The following is a 19,289-nucleotide window of genomic DNA, read 5'->3' as shown; positions in this document are numbered from 1 at the left end:
TTATATTATTTTATTTTACCAGCTTGTGAGTTCAGTAAGCATGGGGCAAGAATTATAAGGAAGGGAAATAATGTATCTGTGTGCATGGTCTTTCCACAGAATCCTCTCTATTACAGCTGAAGTTATATAAAATATATTTATCTATATCATAAAAATAAATACACTTTCTTTTTTTTGGGAAAGAATAGCTTGCTTTTCTAGCACTCGTGGGAGGCAGGGAGCTGGCTGGCAGGAGCGTGGGTTGGCGATGCTTAGCGCGAGCCCTCCCTGGGTACCTTGCAAAGCACCCTGTGTTGGTTGCGTGTTCCTGCTGGAGGGAAGGCTGTTGATTTCCTGGTGTTTCCTGCTTTTTAAACACTTTTTATCAATTATTCAGGCCTCTCAGGGCCAACAGCTGCTTGCCCCAAAACCTCAGCAGTGCTGGGGCTCCTGCTCACTCCCTGCCTTGTGCTGACCAGGCATGGTGGTGGGTTCCTCTCCTGACATCCTCAGATCCTGGACTCGCTCTGCTGGGACGCCGTGGGGGAGCGATGGGTAGGGAGGAGGCAGCATCATCATCTTTTTGCAGTGCCGTAATTGAAAATAAAGTGGCTTTCTTTTTTTTTAAGACTACTATGAAACATGGCTTTTGTGATCTTTCCCTTGGCCTTCCTTGGGGCCATGGACAACTCCTCCTCGTGCACTTTTCTCTACATCATCTTGTTGGCTCCCTGCACTGCCCCAGCGCTTTCCACCCTCTCCTCTCACAAGTGATGAGGCTTTTCTGGATCATCCCTTCTCTCTGGGCTGGGACTTCTGGCTCCACTTGATGTAGGATTTCTCCTCAAAGGGCTTGGTCGCTCGCTGCTGTCCCAAAACGGCCTCATCTGCTGAAGGTGGAGACTCCCTCCTCTGAAAAGGTAGGGGCAGAGCTGGGTGATTCCCAGGAGCTGTAGACACCGACTCGGCCCAGACAACTTGCTGTTACCACATGCCTCAGTTTCCCCCCAGGGAAAGGAGGGAGGGCCGGCTCCTCAGGGCAGGGGTAGTGCAGAGTTTGCTCCTCTGCGTGGCCTCACGCCCCTCTGCCTAGACCTGGCAGGGTTTCTGCTGCTTTCCAGAAGGCTGAGGCCGTGCTGGGAGCCGTGGGCCGCAGCGCAAGGAGCCCGGGGCCGTTCCTTTGGCTGCAGCGGGAGCGACCTGGGGGTGTTCTGGTGGAGCAGAGAGGTCAGGACGTGGTGGCTGAAGCGCTGGGCCCTGCACCCCCCTTCCCCAGCGTCTCCCCCTCGCTCTGCAGCCGGTCGGGGGGGAGCGGGTCCAGCGGTGTGCCCAAAACCAGCTGAGCTTGGGAGATAATTCTCGACATCTACAAACTGGTCACACGCCAGCTGTGGCTCCCGGAGGGTGACGGGAGCCTGACCTCCAACACCGGGGGCTTGTCCCCCTGCGATTGTGGGAGCCCAGGGCCACCGCAGGCTCCTTCCTGAGGGACACCCGCGCCGGGCTCCTCCCGCGGGCAGGCCGGTGCTCCAGGCCTGCAGCCGCCGGGCAGAAGCCGGACAGGCCCCGGCAGCCCGCGCTGGGGGGAGCGGAGGGCGGGCTGGGCTGGGGCTGGGGCTGGGCTGTGCTCGGGCTGTGCTGGGCTGTGCTGGGGCTGGGCTGGGCTGGGCTGGGCCTGGGGCTGGGGCTGGGCTGGGCTGGGCTGGGCTGGGGCTGGGGCTGGGCTGGGCCTGGGGCTGGGGCTGGGCTGGGCCTGGGGCTGGGCTGGGCTGGGCTGGGCTGGGGCTGGGCTGGGCTGGGCTGGGCTGGGCTGTGCTGGGCTGGGGCTGGAGCTGGGCTGGGCTGGGGCTGGGCTGGGCTCAGCGCTGGCGCCTCCCCCTGGCCGCCATTTTCCCCACACTCCCGCCGTTTCCCCTCCGCCCGCCCCCTCCCTTAGCCCCGCCCCCGACCCCGCCCCCGAGCCGCTCAGGCACGCCGCGGACAGCCCTGTGCGGGCAACGGCGTCGCGGGGGCCTCGTCGCCGGGCCTAGTGGTTTCAAGATGGCGGCGGGGCCGGCGCCGGCGGTGTGAGGCTGGAGCGCGTCGCTGCCGGCCGCGCCTCCTCTTTCTCTCCCCGGCGTCCCGTGCCCCGGCCCCGCTCCCCGCCCTGCAGCCGGCGGGATGCTGAGATCCACCGGCTACTTCCGTGGTATCGACTGCCCTTTCCTCAGCGCCGGGGGGCCGGGGTCGGGCGGGGGCCTGCCCTGCCGCCGGCCCTACTGCCACTTCCGGCACCCCCCGGTGGCGGCGGCGGCGACGCGGTGCGGAGCCTTCGGCGGCCCCGGCGCGGGGGTCGCGCTCGGCCACGGCGCAGGTACGGCCCCGGCCCGGCCCGCCGGGTCGCGGTACCTCCTTCCACGTCTCTGTCCCTCCCCGGCCTCTGCTTGTTCCCGGCCCTGCGCCGCCTTTGCCCCCCGGCCCTGTCGCTTCCCAGCCCGGCACTGCCCCCAGCAGCAGTGTGTCCTCCCCCTGGCTAGGACGGGCCCGTGCTCTTCCTCCTTCTCGTGCTTGCCCACCCTTCAGGGCCTGAATTTGCCGCTGACTCCTCTGCATGCCACCTGCGCCTAGGGCCCAGGGATCTCACCCTCAAGCCCCTCTCGAGTGGGATGTCCCCACGGGGGTCTGTCGGCATCATCCAGGCGGGGCAGGTGGGTCCCCCTTGCCCCTGAGCTATTGTGTCTGTTTCTGCTTGGCCCCACCCGGGGCTTTGGGCCCTCGTTTGTCACCTCTTGTTGCTTCTGAAGGAGGGTCTGAAGAGCCTTTTGTGCCCCACCGGGTGAGGGAGAGATGGGTGTCTCCTCATTGTCGTCGTTGGTGGGGTCCCACAGTTGTCATCTGACACAGGGGTGGTGGGGAGTAGCTTTCCAAAATGTCGGATTGCCCGAGGACAGCCTGTTTCTTGTCACCAGGATGAAGGCTGCAGAAGGGCAGCTCTGTTCTGATGCCTTTCTTTGTCCCTCCAGGCACCCTGGCTCACGTGGCACTGAGGTGTCAGGGCTGTCAAGAGTTGCTGTGCTGTCACTGCCCTTCAAGAGGTGGATGGGTTTGGCAGCTGGAGGGGATGTGTTCTCTAGTCCAGTTGCTGCGAGGCAGGTGCTGCTAGTGAGGTGTCACAGGGGGACTGCGGTGAGCCAGGCCTCCCTCCTGCTGATGAGGGACTTGAGTAAGGCATGGAGTGCTGCCAGGTTTCTCAAATAAAACTTGGCTACAAAAAGCTAGTGAGCTATTGTCCTCCTCTGTTCTTCCAGCAAGTCTTGTCGTTTTACTTACATTATTTACTGATCTGCTTATTTGGAGAGAAAGGCCTTCATTCCTCTCCTTAGAAGAGTGCTGCTTGATTTCTTGTTAAAACTTTGTTATTTCAGTTAGGTATACTTGCTAGTGTGTGTGATCTCTTGCAACCTGAAGCAGAAGTTGTTAAAATAAAGCACAGCTACTGGTTTTTCTGTGCTTGCTTAACCTTGGGTTATTCACAAGTGTGGAAGACTATTAATTTTTCATGTCTCCTGGTTGTCAGGTCAACTTACCACTGTGTTTTAATTCAGAATATTCAGGGCTGTCACAGACAGACAGATACAGTATTAGAAAGACAAAAGGTTTTGCCTCTTTCAGTGTTCTTCTGAATTTGAAAAGCTCCCTAGAACCTTTTAGGATGATCTTCTAGGTGCTTGATATGATAATTATCTTTCAGTATGCTATTCCTGTTTGTCTTTGAATATCTGTAGTGTGTCAGTTTTGGAACTAGATTTGCTCATTTGCCACCTGAAACAGATGCTGCTGCACTAAATAAAAACTGGTGCTGGTTTTGATTTTTGAAATGGGGAAGTGAAGGTTGGTCTTTAGTAAAACCTCCCGATGCACCTGGAAAGTGTGTGCAGCTTCTAATACTGGCTGAAAAGTGTTAAGGTAAGAGCTGAGTGTGAATGACAAGAGAGAAATTGTTAGGCCTGGCTTGGTGACCCAGGAGAAAAAGCTTGTTTTTTGGGGAGTGAGAACAGTTTACTTTCTGTGTTATGGCTCTTAGAGAAGCTCTGGCTTTTGAAAAACAAAAGCTGGAGTGTGGGTCTAATTTTCCTAGGTGAAGAGTCTGCCACTTGCGAAAGGAGCAGGGTTGGAAGGCTTAACTCCCAGACCGCTGCCTCCCACTCCCGCCAGCCGGCTCCGCGGGTGCTCCTGCCCTCTTTCCCAAACTCTTAGCATTTAGTGCATGACACAGCTGTCATAATCATCTGTAAATTCTGCCTCAGCTTAGTGTTGGGCTTCAGCCATTTTTTCTATGTTGATTTTGATTTAGAAATAAAAAATGAGCAATGAACCTGCTGCAAAACACTATCTTTTAGAAAAGACTTTAGCAGGGTTGCATAAGGTGCCTGATTTCTATAAGAGCACAAGATGCTTTGCGGTTCCTTTTTCAGCAGTCCTATGGCTTAGCTTCATCTGAAGGGTTCAGGCTGAAGTGCTCCTGTCTTTTCCTCTGTCTGAAGCTCCTCTAGCCTGGAAGGATGTATTTAAGATTTACACTAGAGGGTGTAGTAGTTTAGCTAGCAACCAGGCAACCATCTTCTCGAAAGCAGGTTCTCATCCAACCTAAGTTGCTCTCTGGCAGTGAAACTGCTTGTCTTGTTTTAAAGTAGCCTTGTAACAGTGCACTGGGGCGTATTTGACCTGTTTAATCACGTCACTTGATAAATAGCTTTAAAAGCATCATTTTTTTTGCCAAAGCAGGTGGTATCTACACCAAGAGCTACAGTGCAGATCTGTGTTTTCTGGGATAGTGCCTAGAAAAAAGGATAACATCTGAAGAATCAGCCTGCTAAACATATTGATTCGAGGCTGAAGTTGACTTTGATGATTTTGGATCACTGTAGTAACCCCAGAACTCTTAGTAGATCTTCTGTAGCCTTGAAAGTAGCTTTTGAAAACTGAGAAGTGGATCTGGCCTTGCCAGGCTGTGGTGGGAGAAGGCCATGGACATGTGCAAGATAGAGCAGAGAGGAGGTGAAAAGAGATTATAGTGGGGCGTAGCACTGTTCTTCTTTTCTTTGCCCCCCTCACTGTTCCAGATTTCTTGAGGAGTGTAATGTTCAGATGTTCATAATAGATGTTCCTTATTTTTCATACAAAGCTCTATGGTCCCAAACACTGGGAGACGGTGGTGGAAAGGCCTCCATGCCTGTTAGGGGATCATCAGCAGCAGGAAGACTGAGTTTTCCCCCGTTTGCTGCTTTTTGCATGTGGCAGGGATTCCTTCCTCATCCCCTCTGAAAGCAGCTCAGTAAATACAAACTTGTTGGGTGAGGAGGGAACCGGTGTGATGTGTCTGGTCCATAGGGCACGTTTGAACTGAGCTCTGAAACGTGTGATACTTCATGTGGGAAATCTTTTCCGGTGTCTTTGCTGCAAGTATCTGCCTGCATGGTAAAAGAGTGTGGCTACCTTGAGACTTGTGGAAATTCAAGACTGTCTGAAAGCTGAGGAAGGTGCTGGGTGGTAGCATGCACCGATGTATTTGCACGGCAGTGTTGGTGGGTTGAGAAATAGGACATGAGCCTGTGCAGGACTGGGAATTTGGAGATTGCAAATTCGAATCCTGCCTTGGCTGAAGTGCTTTTTCCATCTACAAAATGACTAAAACCCACCTGCTTCAGAGCAGGATGAAAAGATTATTGAATGCATGTGAAGTGCTTTGAAAGCATGCTGTGTAAGTAGGAGGGAAAACTGCCTTCAGTCCTAAAAGCATCTCTTCAAGAGCTGCAGAGGAAAAAAATAGGTCTCTCTTTAAAGTCTAGGTCCTGAGTACACTGAAAGACATAAAAGAAGTGTAATACATATCTTTATAAATATCTTAAGGAAATCAGCTCTTTCATTTACTGGGTTTGATAGGAACTGTCAGGAGATGCTTAAGAGTTGGATGTTTTTTGAACCCAGAGCAGAATGCTGCGTCCAGGTCTGGAGGTCTGGGTTCCTCTTTGTCTGCTCTAATTCTCATATTAGCATGAGATGGGCAGAGCAAGGCTTTCAGCACCCTGCCTTGAAATACTTAATTCTAGAGCGGTGCGTACCGACAATTGCTCTGCTGTTTTCTGGTGTGGTCCAAAGTTTGTGGAGCAGTGTTCTTGCTGCTCTTGGTCTTGGTGTGGATTTTCTATTTCAACGGGCAAGGCTTTGCAGATTAGATCTAGATTATCTCTGAAAGGTGACTGGATGAGTTCATGTGGGACCGTCCAGCGATGAGTCTTTCACCTCTGTGTGATTTACACTACCCAACCCACAAGTAAGCTGCTGTAACTCCGTTTGGTGCTTGTTTGCTCAGGTCAGGTGCAGAGAAATCCTTGGGCTTATCTCCCCTGCGTTAATTCTGTTGATCCTGTCACTGATGCAGGAAGACACTTCACCTTTCCCTTCTTCAAAGTCCAGCTGGAAAGCAACCACATGGGATGGCTGCGACTTGTATATAAAACACCATGTAAAAACGATACTCAGTAAAAGTAAAGCGGCTCTTTAAATGTTAAAACCCAACTTTAATCATCCTCAGCCCATGTGTCACCATAGGATCAAGGCTGTTATCTTCTTCACCTGTCAGCACTTTGCTGAGGGGTTGTGCATTAAACCCAGCAGTGTTTGGTGGCAGCAGCCTCTCTGTGCTCTGGGATTGCCTTTGTATTATTTAAACAGTGCTGGTTCACGCCATGTGTAGAAAGGATGAAAAAAAAAGTCTTTAACAGATGCGTTTTCCTTCCTGTAGTTGATGTTGTGCAAGATCAGCATCTTGTAGGAAAGACCTTTTATTACTGTATTTGCTACAGGGAAATTGGATGAGCAGAAATGGAAACTTAGGAACTGCCATCGGGATTTCTTCATTGAGAGAGGAAATCAGGTGGTTCAGTGTCCATCTCTAGTCCCTGAACTGCATGTCAGGGGTGTTGCTAAGGCTGCTCTTTTTTTTTTTTTTCTTCCATGTTTGTTTTTAGGATAGTAATTACCAAAATGTCACTGGTGGATGTTTTTTTTAACTGAGTTTTGAAATGAAGAATAGAAAGCCCACCTGACTGTGAGGTCAGGATGTGTCTTTTCATGTAAATCAGTGTCGTGGCTTTCCAGCGGTTAGGGATTTCTTGTCATTTGACTAAATTGTCAGTTATGGCAGTTTTCCTGTGGGTGGGCAGGTGCAGCCGCTTTATGTGTTGGGATTTCAGTGTGGGCTGGCAGGGTACTTCCGATTCTTACTTTCTGCAAGTGGGTGTGTGGCTGTGGGGAGACTTGGCCCTGAGCTTGCACATGGCTCTTCCTGGCTCCAGTTACAAACTGTGAAAAGCAGGAGGTGGGAACAAATCTCTGTCAAGCCAGAAGGATTCTGAAGGCCAAAGGTGAAGTGACCTGTGTGGGTATTGGAGGCCCTAACCTTGTGCTGGTGTTTGCCAGCTCCCTGGGCTCCCCTCTGTCCTCCCCAGGAGCCCTTTGTCTGCTCTTACAGGTTTTCTCTCTTCAGCGTGAAATATCTTACCTGACATTTAAACACTTCCTCTGATATTTATTTTTTTTCCTCTTGTCAGACACTGCAGTGCTGTGTTAGCACTGGAGAAGTGGGAAGCACAATTCACTAGTCTGGGGTTTCCCAAACTACTTTCCTGGGGGTTCCCTGTGCTGGGCGAGGCGGGTCGGAGGCGCCGGGGCGGCGTGTTGGCTCACGTAATACCGGAGAGGCTGCAGGCAGGCACCGACAGGCAGGGCCAGGCTGTCTGCCTGCCCTGCAGCCTCCTTCTCTGCTGGGACTGAGCGTGGGCTGCGGGGCTGGAGGAGTCGGGTGGCGTTGGGCTCCGGCTGGGGAACTGCCTGCTGGAGGCCCCTGTGGGATGAGGGGATTGCTGTTTGGGAAACCACTGTGCTTGCCAACTTGTGTTGCTCAAATTGAGTAAAAGCAACATGTACAGTTGGAGAGCAGAGGAAGTAAGATGTCAAAAAATCCCCCAAGATGAGAGTAGTAGTTTTAAGCAAGAAAAAAAAAAAAAAAAACGGTCAAAAAGCCCCTGTAGACACTTGAGTAAAACCCAATCCAACTTGGGAGTAAATGAGGGTGAAGGCGGGACTTTGGGTTGGTAAGTCCTGCCCTAATTATCTCTACAGCCCAGAAAGTGCTGTGTCAGCACATGGTCAGCGGTATTGTGCCATAAGCCTTTGCCGGAGTGTCTTAGCAGTACCAAGCAGATATTAAAAGCCTCAAGTACAGCATGAACAAATATCTGCAATATTTATTAACCGCGGGGAGCTCAGGTAATTCTTTGAAGTTTTTGCCTTACTGTGGAGTGAACTTGTGTTTTTGTGTGGGTTGCAGTACGTGAAGAAGCAGCAGTGAGAGAAGTGCCTTCTCCAGAGAGGCTTTCACGTGTTAGCCATTCATTTAACATGAGGCTTTGGTCCTCAGGGTTACATCTGCTTCTGAAATATATGGACTATGCAAAAAAAAAAGCTCTGCTTTGGAGGGTTTAGTTGCACAAGGATTTTCATTTCCCTGTGAGGTCTAGCCTTTTTATTAAAGAGAGGATCGGGGAGTGTGTTGGGTTCACTGATTAAAAGACTCTGCGGAGCTGCAGGTGTCTGAGTCGTAAAGTATTAATTCCTGCTTTTGAGCTAACTAAAGCTGGACATGTCTTAAAGCCAGTTTAATTCTTGGTTTTAGCCCTTCGTAAGTTACAGCTGAAGTTTTTAAGTGTAATATAGCTTGAAAGATGCTTTTCTTTAGTTTTAAACTTTGTTTTTCAAAGTGTCCAGTTGTAACTATTGAAATACTGTTGTGTTTTTTATTCTTAAATGGGAATTCTTCACCTGAAATAGTTAAAGAAATAAGACAGGTGTTGAGAAGATAACTTATCTTGAGCGAGCCAGAGAAAGGCTGGAAAATTAAGGGACTGGTGGGTGAGGAGTAGTGTTATTGCTTGTGATCATGCTGGTCAAAGTAAGTTTTCAAGGTGGAGTTGAATAAAGAGAAGACACCAGAATACTTGAAGTTTTGGGGTGTTTTTTCTTCTGCTTCTTTGAAAAGATTTGCTCTACTAATTAAGTTTGGGAGTATATCCTTAGTTTTACCTGTTTATACAGGAGATGTGGAAATGTTTTCTGGTCTATCTTTTTCTCAGAAACAGAAAAAGTAAGTCTCCGTTAACGTTTTTTTTTTCCCAAACAGAATTTCAACTTTTCTTATATATTAAAGCTAAAATGAGAGAGGGAATGGAAAGATCTCCAAAGAATCCAAACATTGAATATCCAGATTAATGTATCATCGATTTTAAAACGGTGAGACACCTTCTAGCCTGAGTGATGACAGGCTGTGGGGTCGGGGTAGCAGCCTGGGGAGCAGTCATGATATTTTGGGTGCCAGCCTTTGCTTTCTGCCCCTGTCCCTGGCAAATACACCAGTTAGGCTTCTTTCGTTCTTTTCAAGGTTATGGGATAAATGTACCAATGGTGTGATTTCCTCTTAGGAAAACATCACATTTATCACAGATCTTGACATGCTTCTGATGCCCTTTGCCTACTGCTGCTGTTTTAGCACCAGAGCTGGTGGGACTGTAAATCGCTGTGGTGAGAGAGGAATGTAAATGATGGCTTTTGCATGGGCCGGACTGTCTTATTCTGGCTTTTGCATCCTTGGATTTAACTTGGATTTAATATTAGTAGACTTGAGGACCTTTTAGATGCCTCTTCTGCTGCGGCAGAGACAAAACTGCACAAAGTTGTGTTTTCTTGAATAAAGTTAGGAGGTGTGTACTGCTTTCCTTGATGTTGCTGCTTTGAGGGGTGTGCCCTAATGTCCTCCTGTCAGAGTGAGTTTCCTACCCGTGTGAGTTGTTCCCTGATAACGCTGCCTGCTCGGGAGTGACACGACCCAAGCTGGACTGGAGCTGCTCCCTTGCTGGACTGAACGCGCTCGGGCAGGTCCGTGTCTCCTCTCTGACCACGGCGTGTCAGCAGTCTCGGGCGGCTGAGCTGAGAAAACGGTTTATGGTTTGTGTGAGGACGATGTCCAGCTGCTCTTGTCCCTCGGTGTGATCCACCTGTCCCTATGCTGGTTGTCACACCCTCAACCAGTTCAGTCCACCAGGACAGTCCTTTGCTGGTACTGAGCGCTTACCTTGGCTCACGACATCTGGTGAAACCGTACCCCGGGTTTGTCACGGCATCTTTAAAAATACTGCGGTGTGACAGGTGACTGAAATTTTTTCAGCCTTCCTAACATAAGACTTTCTTTTCTCATATTTGCTTCCTTTTTTCCAGTAAAGTAATGACCATGTTGGTTCATGTTGTACTTCGATGCTGTGGCATCAAATACCTCTCATGGAGTAACAGCTGCAAGGAGTGGGGTGCATGAGGAGAGGCCAGCTTGGACTAGACTGGCTGTAATACCTCTCAGACCTTGCTGCCCTGATGTCCTTAGACTAGCACAAGGTTATCTATGCTTTTAATACTTAAAATAGTAAATTCAATTATTAAAATTAAAAGAGAAAGAAGGAGCAAAAAGAAATCATTAGGACCAGGGTTATATTTGAAATTGAATAAACATTTCTCTTAGCTCCTCTTACCTGCTCTCCTAACCCATTTACTTTGGATAATTATTTGAAATGTACTATTTTAAATCTCAGTGTTAATTATTTCCAAGTGGTTGGATATTATATTGTTAAATTAATTATTGGAAATTTGCTGTGGGTACTCGCAAATGGGGTCTGCCATTTCTTTTGCACTGTTTAATTCTGAAGAGTAGCAAAACTCAGCTTGCTGGTAAAGCCTTTTTGAAACATTTTGTTCTTGAGAAACCACTGTCTCTTCTCTGAAGCAGTAAATGAAAAGCTTAAAATAATTTTCCAATGGTGATATTTTTTCTGTAATCGCAAGGTTGTCCATTTGCTAAGTACTGACACTGTAAACACCGGCAAGCTGTTAAGCTAATAAAGCTGTTCTGATGACGTTAAAATAAAAAAGCCTTTTTTTTTCCTCCAAAGAGGTCCCCCAACAGGTTTTACCTTCCCCATCTCCCGATGAATGCACCTTTGTTGCCAGCTCCAGGTGACCCAGGAAAATGGGTGACTTCAGCAGCGGTAGGTGTTGGAAATACTGTTTTCTGGCCTGTGCTGGTCCCTCTGCAGCTTGGCCAGCAAACCCTTCTGTTATGAGATCCTAATTGCCATAAATTTGAAAGTTTCTAATTTTTGCCTCCCTTTTGTTTAGCAGCAGCTGCTGCTGCTTAGTGACTCTATTATATCTGGAAGGAAGGTAGTTGTCATCCGTGTCCCACAAGTGTGCAAGAGCTTGACTCCTCTTCCAAACCCTGCAGATGTACAACGGCCAGTATCTGTCACGTGTTTGGGCTTTTCTGTATTGAAAGTATCTGAAGTATGTGTTCTGGTGGGGTACTTTCAAAAAAAGACATCTTTTTCTCCAGAATGATTCACTGTAAAGTAAGTTTTAACATTAAACAGGTGAGCTTGTACTCCCATTATTCATTTAATGTCAGCCTTTGTTTACTGCCTTTGCCTGTTGCACAAACTAGAAGGACCAGTGTACAGCAAGGAGTCATTAGCTTATAGAAGCTCTGTAATAAAACAGCTCCACCTGTTTCTCAGAACCAACATGACTGAAACCAGGAAAAAAAAAAAGTCAACCTTGTTTTTTTGGAAGAACCTTGTTTTACACTTCTGTATACTCTGCTGAAACGGTTCATTTAAGTGCAGTTCATTTTGGTATATTCTAAAGTAGTTCTAGGTTAAGTAAATTGTTCACTGGGATCCTATGTGAATTTTTAATAACTTGTTTTGTATAGTGTTGATGTTAACTTCACCTTTCTGTGTCTCAGGAGGACACTGAGGTACATTAATTTATTAAAATAGTTTATATTTTTAAAAAGTGTCCTGATAGCAGTTTAGTTCATAATCCTATAAGGAGTTGTCATCTCAAGTCTCATTATCTCGTGATTCTCAAAGGACAGCGTAGACTCTCAGTGTTACATCCATCCAAAAAGAGTTATTTCGCTATGTGGTGCCTCTTATTTTGCTTCAGCAGAAGTATTGTGGACATCTTGTATATCAGAACAGCAAAACCAATGTAGTTCATCTTGTGGTAATCTTTCTTTACGGCATGGGTGTTCATATTAGTGTTTGAAAAGCAGAGGAATAAATGCAAAAGCTGAAGACTACTCCTTTGACTCTTGTATCCAGGTTGTAAGAAGGGGCGTGAGGGTGTAGCTGGGTGCCTGCCTGTGTGGCAGTGGGCTCAGTCACCCCCAGATCCTTTCCTCTCCTTGGTTCCTAGGAGTATAATTAGACGTCAGAAAAGGCAGCCTGATTTCAGATAGTGTATTTAATTTCTCTGACTTTGGGCACTTGTGTGTATACGGCTCACCATATATATATGTGTGTGTATATATATATATAGTTATATATAAAACTCCCTTCTGCTTGTGTTTCCATTATATTATCTGCAAATGCATCATGGCCAAAGGTGACAGTCCTGATTAGTATCGTGGAGCCCACTTAGACAAGTGTCTTTCATGGAAAGGTAGCCTTTGATCAGCGGCGCTTGGGTAATCCATCAGGCCTCCTACACACCTACAAAAGAGCTCTTTCATGACGATAACTCAAAGCCTGCTGGTGTTCTCAGGGTTTATAATGTATTTTTACATCTGGTCATTCCATTGAAAGAAAATGTGCAAATTGGTTTTATACTGTAGATGAACATCAGAATCAGACACCAGCTTAGGTTGTCTTCTACTTTCTCTGTATCCTGATATATTTTAAATAGTTTCCTTTTTTGCATGGACAAGATGTCTTTTGTGTAGTTTGGGGTTGTTTTTTTGGTGTATTAATCGATTGGTTTTTTTTTTTAATTTTGGCAAGTCTTTGGATCCACACTCTGTGTTCTTGCCTCTGTTTGTTTATGGGCCACCTGATACTTTTCTCTGCACAAATTACCAGGCTTTCAGCTGTTCCCTTAACAATGCTTGTGCTAAGTTTTAGGTCTCCATTTTGAGTTAGAGGGTAATAACTGACTCCTCCAGAATTCACTGCACTGGTCTTCTCTACCACTATAGAGTTGATATTTCACAAAGTGGTGAGAAATGAGGTGGTGAGTACGGAGGGCTCTCTGTTCTTTATCAGCTGTTAGGCTAATATTTATACTTAGTTGTTTTGATAATCTGTTTACATATACTAGCCTTGATGGCAATGCTGTTTGCGTCTAGGTTTGTTCCTGTTTTTTCCTTGTTACTTGCATTTCTTTGTGGTTTCTTTTTCTGCCTGGGCTCTGGGTATCAGTCTGTCTGGCATCTGTCATCAGCTGGGATGTTCTGGTTTGCCACCTTCTCCCTCCCTCTTTCCCCCAGGGTGAGAGCTGTGCTGGGTGTTTTAAGGGGGCAGAGCAGATGCTCTTTGTGTCTTGGTTGTAAAGCACCTTGCAATAGGTCATGGGGGGCTAGTTATAGAAATATATCACCTTGTTCCTTTTTCCCCACATTTCTGGTCCTGAGCACAGCTCAGGCTGTCCTTTGGAAGATGGTGACATCATACTGCGATTGCCCAGAGTCCCTGCTCAATCAGGAGCTAATTGGTTTGGAAAGAAACTTTGCAAACCCAAGGGGGTGAAAAGTGTTTTATGAAATCACTGCCTTTATTTTAACCCAGTCTCTATTATTCTGCTTCCTTGGAGGCTAGTTCTGCCAACTGCTAGACAGATTTGTTTCTTATTACCAAAGGGAGCTGTGCATTCATGGATCCTCTCAAAAAAAAAAAAAAATCAGAGAAAAAAGTCAATCTTGTGAGAATGGTAGAAACGGCTCCTGTAAACATTGTTAGTTTCTGGCTTGCAATAAATTCTCTCATCCCTCTTAGACCTGAGAGGGTTTTTGTTTCCCCTGTCTTTTATCTCGCTGCGTATTGTTTTGATCTTCTACATATACATGTTGGAAAGCCAGTTTTACTACTAGCAAAGAACAAAAAGTTCCTCTGGAATAGCAGCATCCAGAGACACTGATAAAACAGGGATTGAAAACTGTTCAAAGTCAAAAAAGCAGTCATTAACTTACCTGTAGCTCCTGTTAGCTTGCTAAATGCAGTCATCTTTATTGCTGGGTTCTTCCATTACTGGTTTAATTTTTCAAGGTGAAGTTATTTTCCTGCCTGTTCTTTGGCACTTTGTCACTGCACACATGTGTGAATGAGATCCTTTTCCCTTTTCACCATGAGTTGGAAAGTAGGTGGAAGAGTTTGAGATACCATGGCAAAAAGTAGAGCGCATTTATGCTTGTGACAGTTGCTCCGATGTCCTTTTTAAGATGCATGTTATGAGATGAGCTTTAAGACTCTCCAGTTGTAAGTTGTCCCTTGGACAGGTTACTTTGGCATTTCCATCCAAATTCCATAGGGAACCATCACTCTCCAAAAGCTCTCCTGTAGAGCTGTGGTTGGCAGAGCTGTGCAGCGTGCTCAGAGCGTATCCTCTGTAGTCTTAGAAATGCCTGGTAAGGGAGGCCACCAAAGGGGCTTGTCTGAAAAGACAAACGTCAGAAAAATGTTCAGGATGTTTCATGTTCATTTCTTGGTAGTGGTTCTGTGTTGGTTGAGTTGTGTTGCCTTTGTACTTGTAGTTTTTTTCTTACTAGCAGCACTCAGTTTGTCAATCCAAATAAGACTGGTTTTCCTGCAGCTGCCATGAGAAGTACTGAGCTTTGAGGAGTATCGGTTGCTTTCAGTGGGCTTTAGGCATTGGCCTCAATAAGTGAGAACCTAATCCACAGTTTTCGTACTGGAATCCTCTTTCCTCCCTTGGTCACTTCCATTGAATTGAACAGATAATTCTGTGCAAACTCGGCTCCTCTTGATCCTAATACACTCATCACTCTTTGGTGCCCTGAAGAATGTTTAATTTATAGAGCTTTTCCATGAGTAATAAAAGCACTTTGTTAATAGATGTTTAGTCCTCAAGACCCAGGAGCAGTGTGTAAAATCTAGTCTAGCCACACACCTGGTGCTGGCCAGAGAACATCACTGGTGGCTTTTGCTATCAAATGCTTATTATGTGGTGACAAGAGCATGGCTTTTGGTAGTGTCTTTCAGTATTGGGTTTTGATGAGAACAGACCTTAAAAAGACCTTATTTTAAATTCTACTCCAAAGAAAATTTTACCTAAATCACTGGTGGTAAATTATATTTTCTTTCTCTTTTACAGAGCGAGGCTATGATCCCTACAATCCAGAGCTTCCGAGGCCCTCGCTGGAGGCAGAGGATGGCACTTTGGCTGACATTACAGATGTGACACCTGGTATTCTGGAGCTGGAGCTGGTCAACAAGGCCATTGAGGCAGTCAAAAACGAAGTTGAGAGAGAACAGAAAAAGTATGAGGAACTGCTAGAAACAACAAAGGAGTTCAGTGCTTCAGAGGCCTCCTCTCTCATTTCAAATACACCTGTGTCAGCTGCTGGGTCACAAAATGATTCATTTACCTCCTTAGAGTATAATCCAGGTAGCTACAACTTTAATAATAACTCAGACTACAACCCTACTCCTCTTGCTGCTGCTAGCCGGTCAAGTAAATACACTTTGGATACTTCCCGATCTAAAGGTAGCCCACTGGAATATGTTCCCAAGGCTGTAGTACAGAATAAAAAATACAGTAGCACTGTCACTAACAATAAATATGTGATTGATGACTCTAAGCCTTCTACAGACTTGGAATATGACCCACTTTCAAATTATTCAGCCAGGCTTTTGAGCAAAGCCACAACAAAGGAGCCAAAGGGGTCTAAAAGGGGTAGGGTGTCTAGTTATGAGGAATCTTACTCTCCTTCACGAAAGAAGCTCTGTGAAGTACCTGATGACTATGAAGTGTATGCCAGATTCTCTTCCTCTGAAGATGAGGCTGATGTGGATTATAAGCCAACTTCCGTTAGTTCACAGTCAAAAGCTGGTTCTGAAAGCGAGTCAAATGACGGGTTTTCTAACAAAGAGCAGAGCACCAAACTGGATGACTTTGCTTCCCAGGATAGCAAAGAAGCGGCAGCGCAATATGGCATGGAAGACCTTCAAAGTTCACAGAAGAATCTTGCCAAAAACTTATCAGACAAGAGTGCAAAAGCAGCAAAATTGTGTTCTGGTAAGAATGACCAGGAAAATGAAAATAAAAACAAAGACTCAAAAGACAAAGCAAAAAGGAAGAAATCAGATGTTAGTAAAACACCTGGCCTCAGTGAGGCTGGTAAGAAGGAGAAAAATAAAAATACAGAAAAAGACAAAGTGCTCAAGAAAGAAGAAAAATTAAAAACCAAGAATGAAGATAAAAACTGTAGAGATAAAAGTGTCAAAGTGAAAACTGATGGGAATTTAAAGAAACCTGAAAAACAAAAGTCAGAAAAAGTGGATGGGCTTAAGAAAGAAAAATCCAAGTCTGCCAGCAGTAGTTCAGGGAAAAGCAAGAGTGAGGGTCTCGTCAAGGGCTCTAGCACAGAGAAGCTGGGGAGCAGCAAGAAAGACTCCAAGCTGAAAACAGCTGATGTGAAAAATGGTAAGGAAACCTCTGGTCATAAAAACAAAGAGAAAGGGACTAAGACTCCAGCACTGGAGCGAAAGAAAGACAAGATCAGTTCTACAGAAAAAGGAGATCCAAAGAAGGGTCGGAAGCAGCAGAGTTTGAGTCATGTTGACCTGTTTGGCGATGAGAGTGGAGATGACGATGACAAAGGCCGGCCTTTGCCATCCACGTTACTTGACGTGAGCTCGGACTCAGATGGTGATGACTGTGGTTCAGACTCTGAGAGTGAAAATGAAGGGACAAAGAAAGTGAAGCGCTCTAAACTGTCAAAGTCATCGTCGTCTTCCTCAACATCTGATGACATTGATTATTCCATCCTTGAGAAGGACTTGGACTTTGAGTCAGATCCAATGGAAGAGTGTCTCAGGATTTTTAACGAATCTACTGATGTGAAAACTGAAGACAAGGGAAGGCTGGGGAAACAGGTAATGCTGGTTTGGGTTGGTTGGTTCTTTCACCTCTTAAGTGTGAAAGGATTCTGGTTTAGTGGTGTTGCTTATTTCAAGTAGCTGAAGAGGGCTATGGAGGGCGAGTCCATATGTTGGGAGAATCTCATCCTTGTCATGAGTGAGTGCTTTGAAGAGTTTGCACCTGAGTTTACTTGCTGGATTGAAAACTGTTGGGAAATGTAAGGATTCAGTGACCTTTTGTGTGGAAGGCCTTTAGCTTTCAGGGTTCTCAGTTATTTCTGTCTCCATCTGGCCTAAGAACTGTGGTGGCCTGGATGGTTGGAGAAAAGGCTTCAGAGAGTATGTTGTGGGTGTTTCAAAGGTAATCCAAGTTTACTAATCTGGGCGATGCCTTCTTGTTGCAGCATAGTTTGAGGAATGTAGTAGCAGGTAGAACCAGGATAACGTGGTGGTGCAAGTAAGTTGATGTAGTTGGCACTGGACTCTTTGGAAACTCCCCAAATTACTGTTAACTTTTTAAAAATTCATACTACAGGTGTCTTATGAGGATCTCTGGATGCCTTGTAGGTGGTGCAAATAAGAAATGGAGGGTAACATTTCTTCAAAAGGTACAAGGAGTTTCAGAATAAGGAGGTAAAAAGACAACATTTACATAAAAAGACTTCGGTCAGTGACTGTGAGTTGGTCCCCGGAGGATGCAAGACCCTCGTTTTTGAAGATTGAAACAGAACAGAGCAAGTGTAAAAGGCTAGAAAGCAGCTGCTGGCAGTGATCCTCTAACAGCATTTGAGGCAGGGAAATAGGAACAGACAAAACTCATCCTTCCTCTGCTGACATCCGGGCTCAACTGGGCAGCAAGAGCAAACCCTCGATGCCAGGAGCGCTGCCTGTGCACGGGCAGGATTGTTTGACTTGCTGTCAAACCCAGCACACCCAGGTTTGTTGGTTGGGATGATTTTACATGTGTACAAAGCAGGTGTTCAGGGAATTGAACTGGAAAGAGCTTTAAAAGCGAAAAAGGTGACAAATTTGGCAGTGTTGAGAAAACACCCCAAACTTGTATCGAGCATTATCCATCTGGCACATCTGACCGCAGTGCAGAGGTATCAGTGTTGCTGAGTCAGCTGTATTACCTGGGAGGCCTAATGAGTCGCGGTGACAAAATGAGGTGCCCTCTGTGAGCTGGGGGAGAGGGGCTACCAAGGGATGTGTGTCTATCCAAGGAATTACTGAGCGGCTTCAGCTGCAGCTATCCTGCATCCAAAAGATAATGGAGGTACTGGGACGCCGTCAGGGCTTCCAGTGTGTTCTAGTTTAGAGCCCTTCAAACACAGCAAGAGTCCCTCTGGGATTATTGATCCAAAGGAGGGGCAGGGGGAGTGCAGCAGGAACCGTGCAACTGCATGGTGGGAAGGCAGGTTCTCCTGGTATGACCGATTGTTGACTTTTATTCTAAGACCAGCGTCAAAAATTGGTGCTGGTTTTCAGGCTTTTATTAGTTGGGTGGGTGAGGTGGCCATGAACAAAATTCTTCCATTCATGACCATCTGTATGTGGAGGACAAAGTGAGCCGGGATCTGCAGCGTGGGGACCAGAGCTCATCTTTTGAAAAGAGTAGCTGGTCTATTAAAGCTTTTTGCTGAACTCTCTTGCAATGATGTCCCCAATCTGTTCAGAGAGAAGTCTGTGTTGCTGACCAGTAAAGACCTTTTTTATGCTCCTATGAAATGCCTTGGTAGAAGAAAGTATATCAAGCAGTTCAGCGTAATGATTTTCTTCTGAACTATTAAGCTTTACTTGATATCACTTGTTTAAAATTCAGCTGTTCTTTCTTCAGTGTTTAGTATAATTCCCAGTGAGGAAGGAGCACTTTATTTTTGGCTTTGTTTCTCCAAATTGCTAAATTTACGTGAAAATAGTTTAAGGGCACACAGTACTAATCCATTTAGAGCTTTCTATATATACAGGGTGATTCAAAATGGACTGAATTCAGAAAGTGCTGAACCAGGGGCTGCCACTCACTGCAAACAGTTAATTCTGGCATGGAATGGCAGTGTTCAGCTGTCAGCAGCCACATGTGTTTCTCTTGCATGTGCTTTACCTTATATCCCTGCACTGAAATTTAATTTCCCTCTGTTTTGGAAAGGAAGGAACAGGCATTGCAGCGCAGGGGTCCTTCTTTGAGAGATGGGTGCTTGTAAGTAGGTATCTGCTTCCTCACTGCATTTCTGGCTGGTGGGATTGGTCACGGGGAATTTTTTTGCTTACAGAATAATTTTTTAGATGCAGTCT

General features: G+C 46.3%; 1 protein-coding gene across 1 annotated transcript in view; it reads left to right on the top strand.

Moving 5' to 3' along the window:
- Positions 1–2,029: 2,029 nt before the first annotated feature.
- The window catches only part of REXO1 (RNA exonuclease 1 homolog), a 40,772-nt gene continuing 23,512 nt past the window's right edge, over positions 2,030–19,289 (top strand). Inside the window, exons 1-2 of the mRNA XM_074927870.1 lie at positions 2,030–2,332; positions 15,229–17,012. Coding sequence (XP_074783971.1) covers positions 2,140–2,332; positions 15,229–17,012 — 1,977 coding nt within the window. The 5' untranslated portion in view covers positions 2,030–2,139. The remainder of the gene's footprint in view (positions 2,333–15,228; positions 17,013–19,289) is intronic.

The sequence above is a fragment of the Athene noctua genome, chromosome 27 (assembly GCF_965140245.1).
Source record: "Athene noctua chromosome 27, bAthNoc1.hap1.1, whole genome shotgun sequence".
Classification (NCBI taxonomy): Eukaryota; Metazoa; Chordata; class Aves; order Strigiformes; family Strigidae; genus Athene; species Athene noctua.
This window is presented reverse-complemented; position numbering and strand designations above follow the sequence as displayed.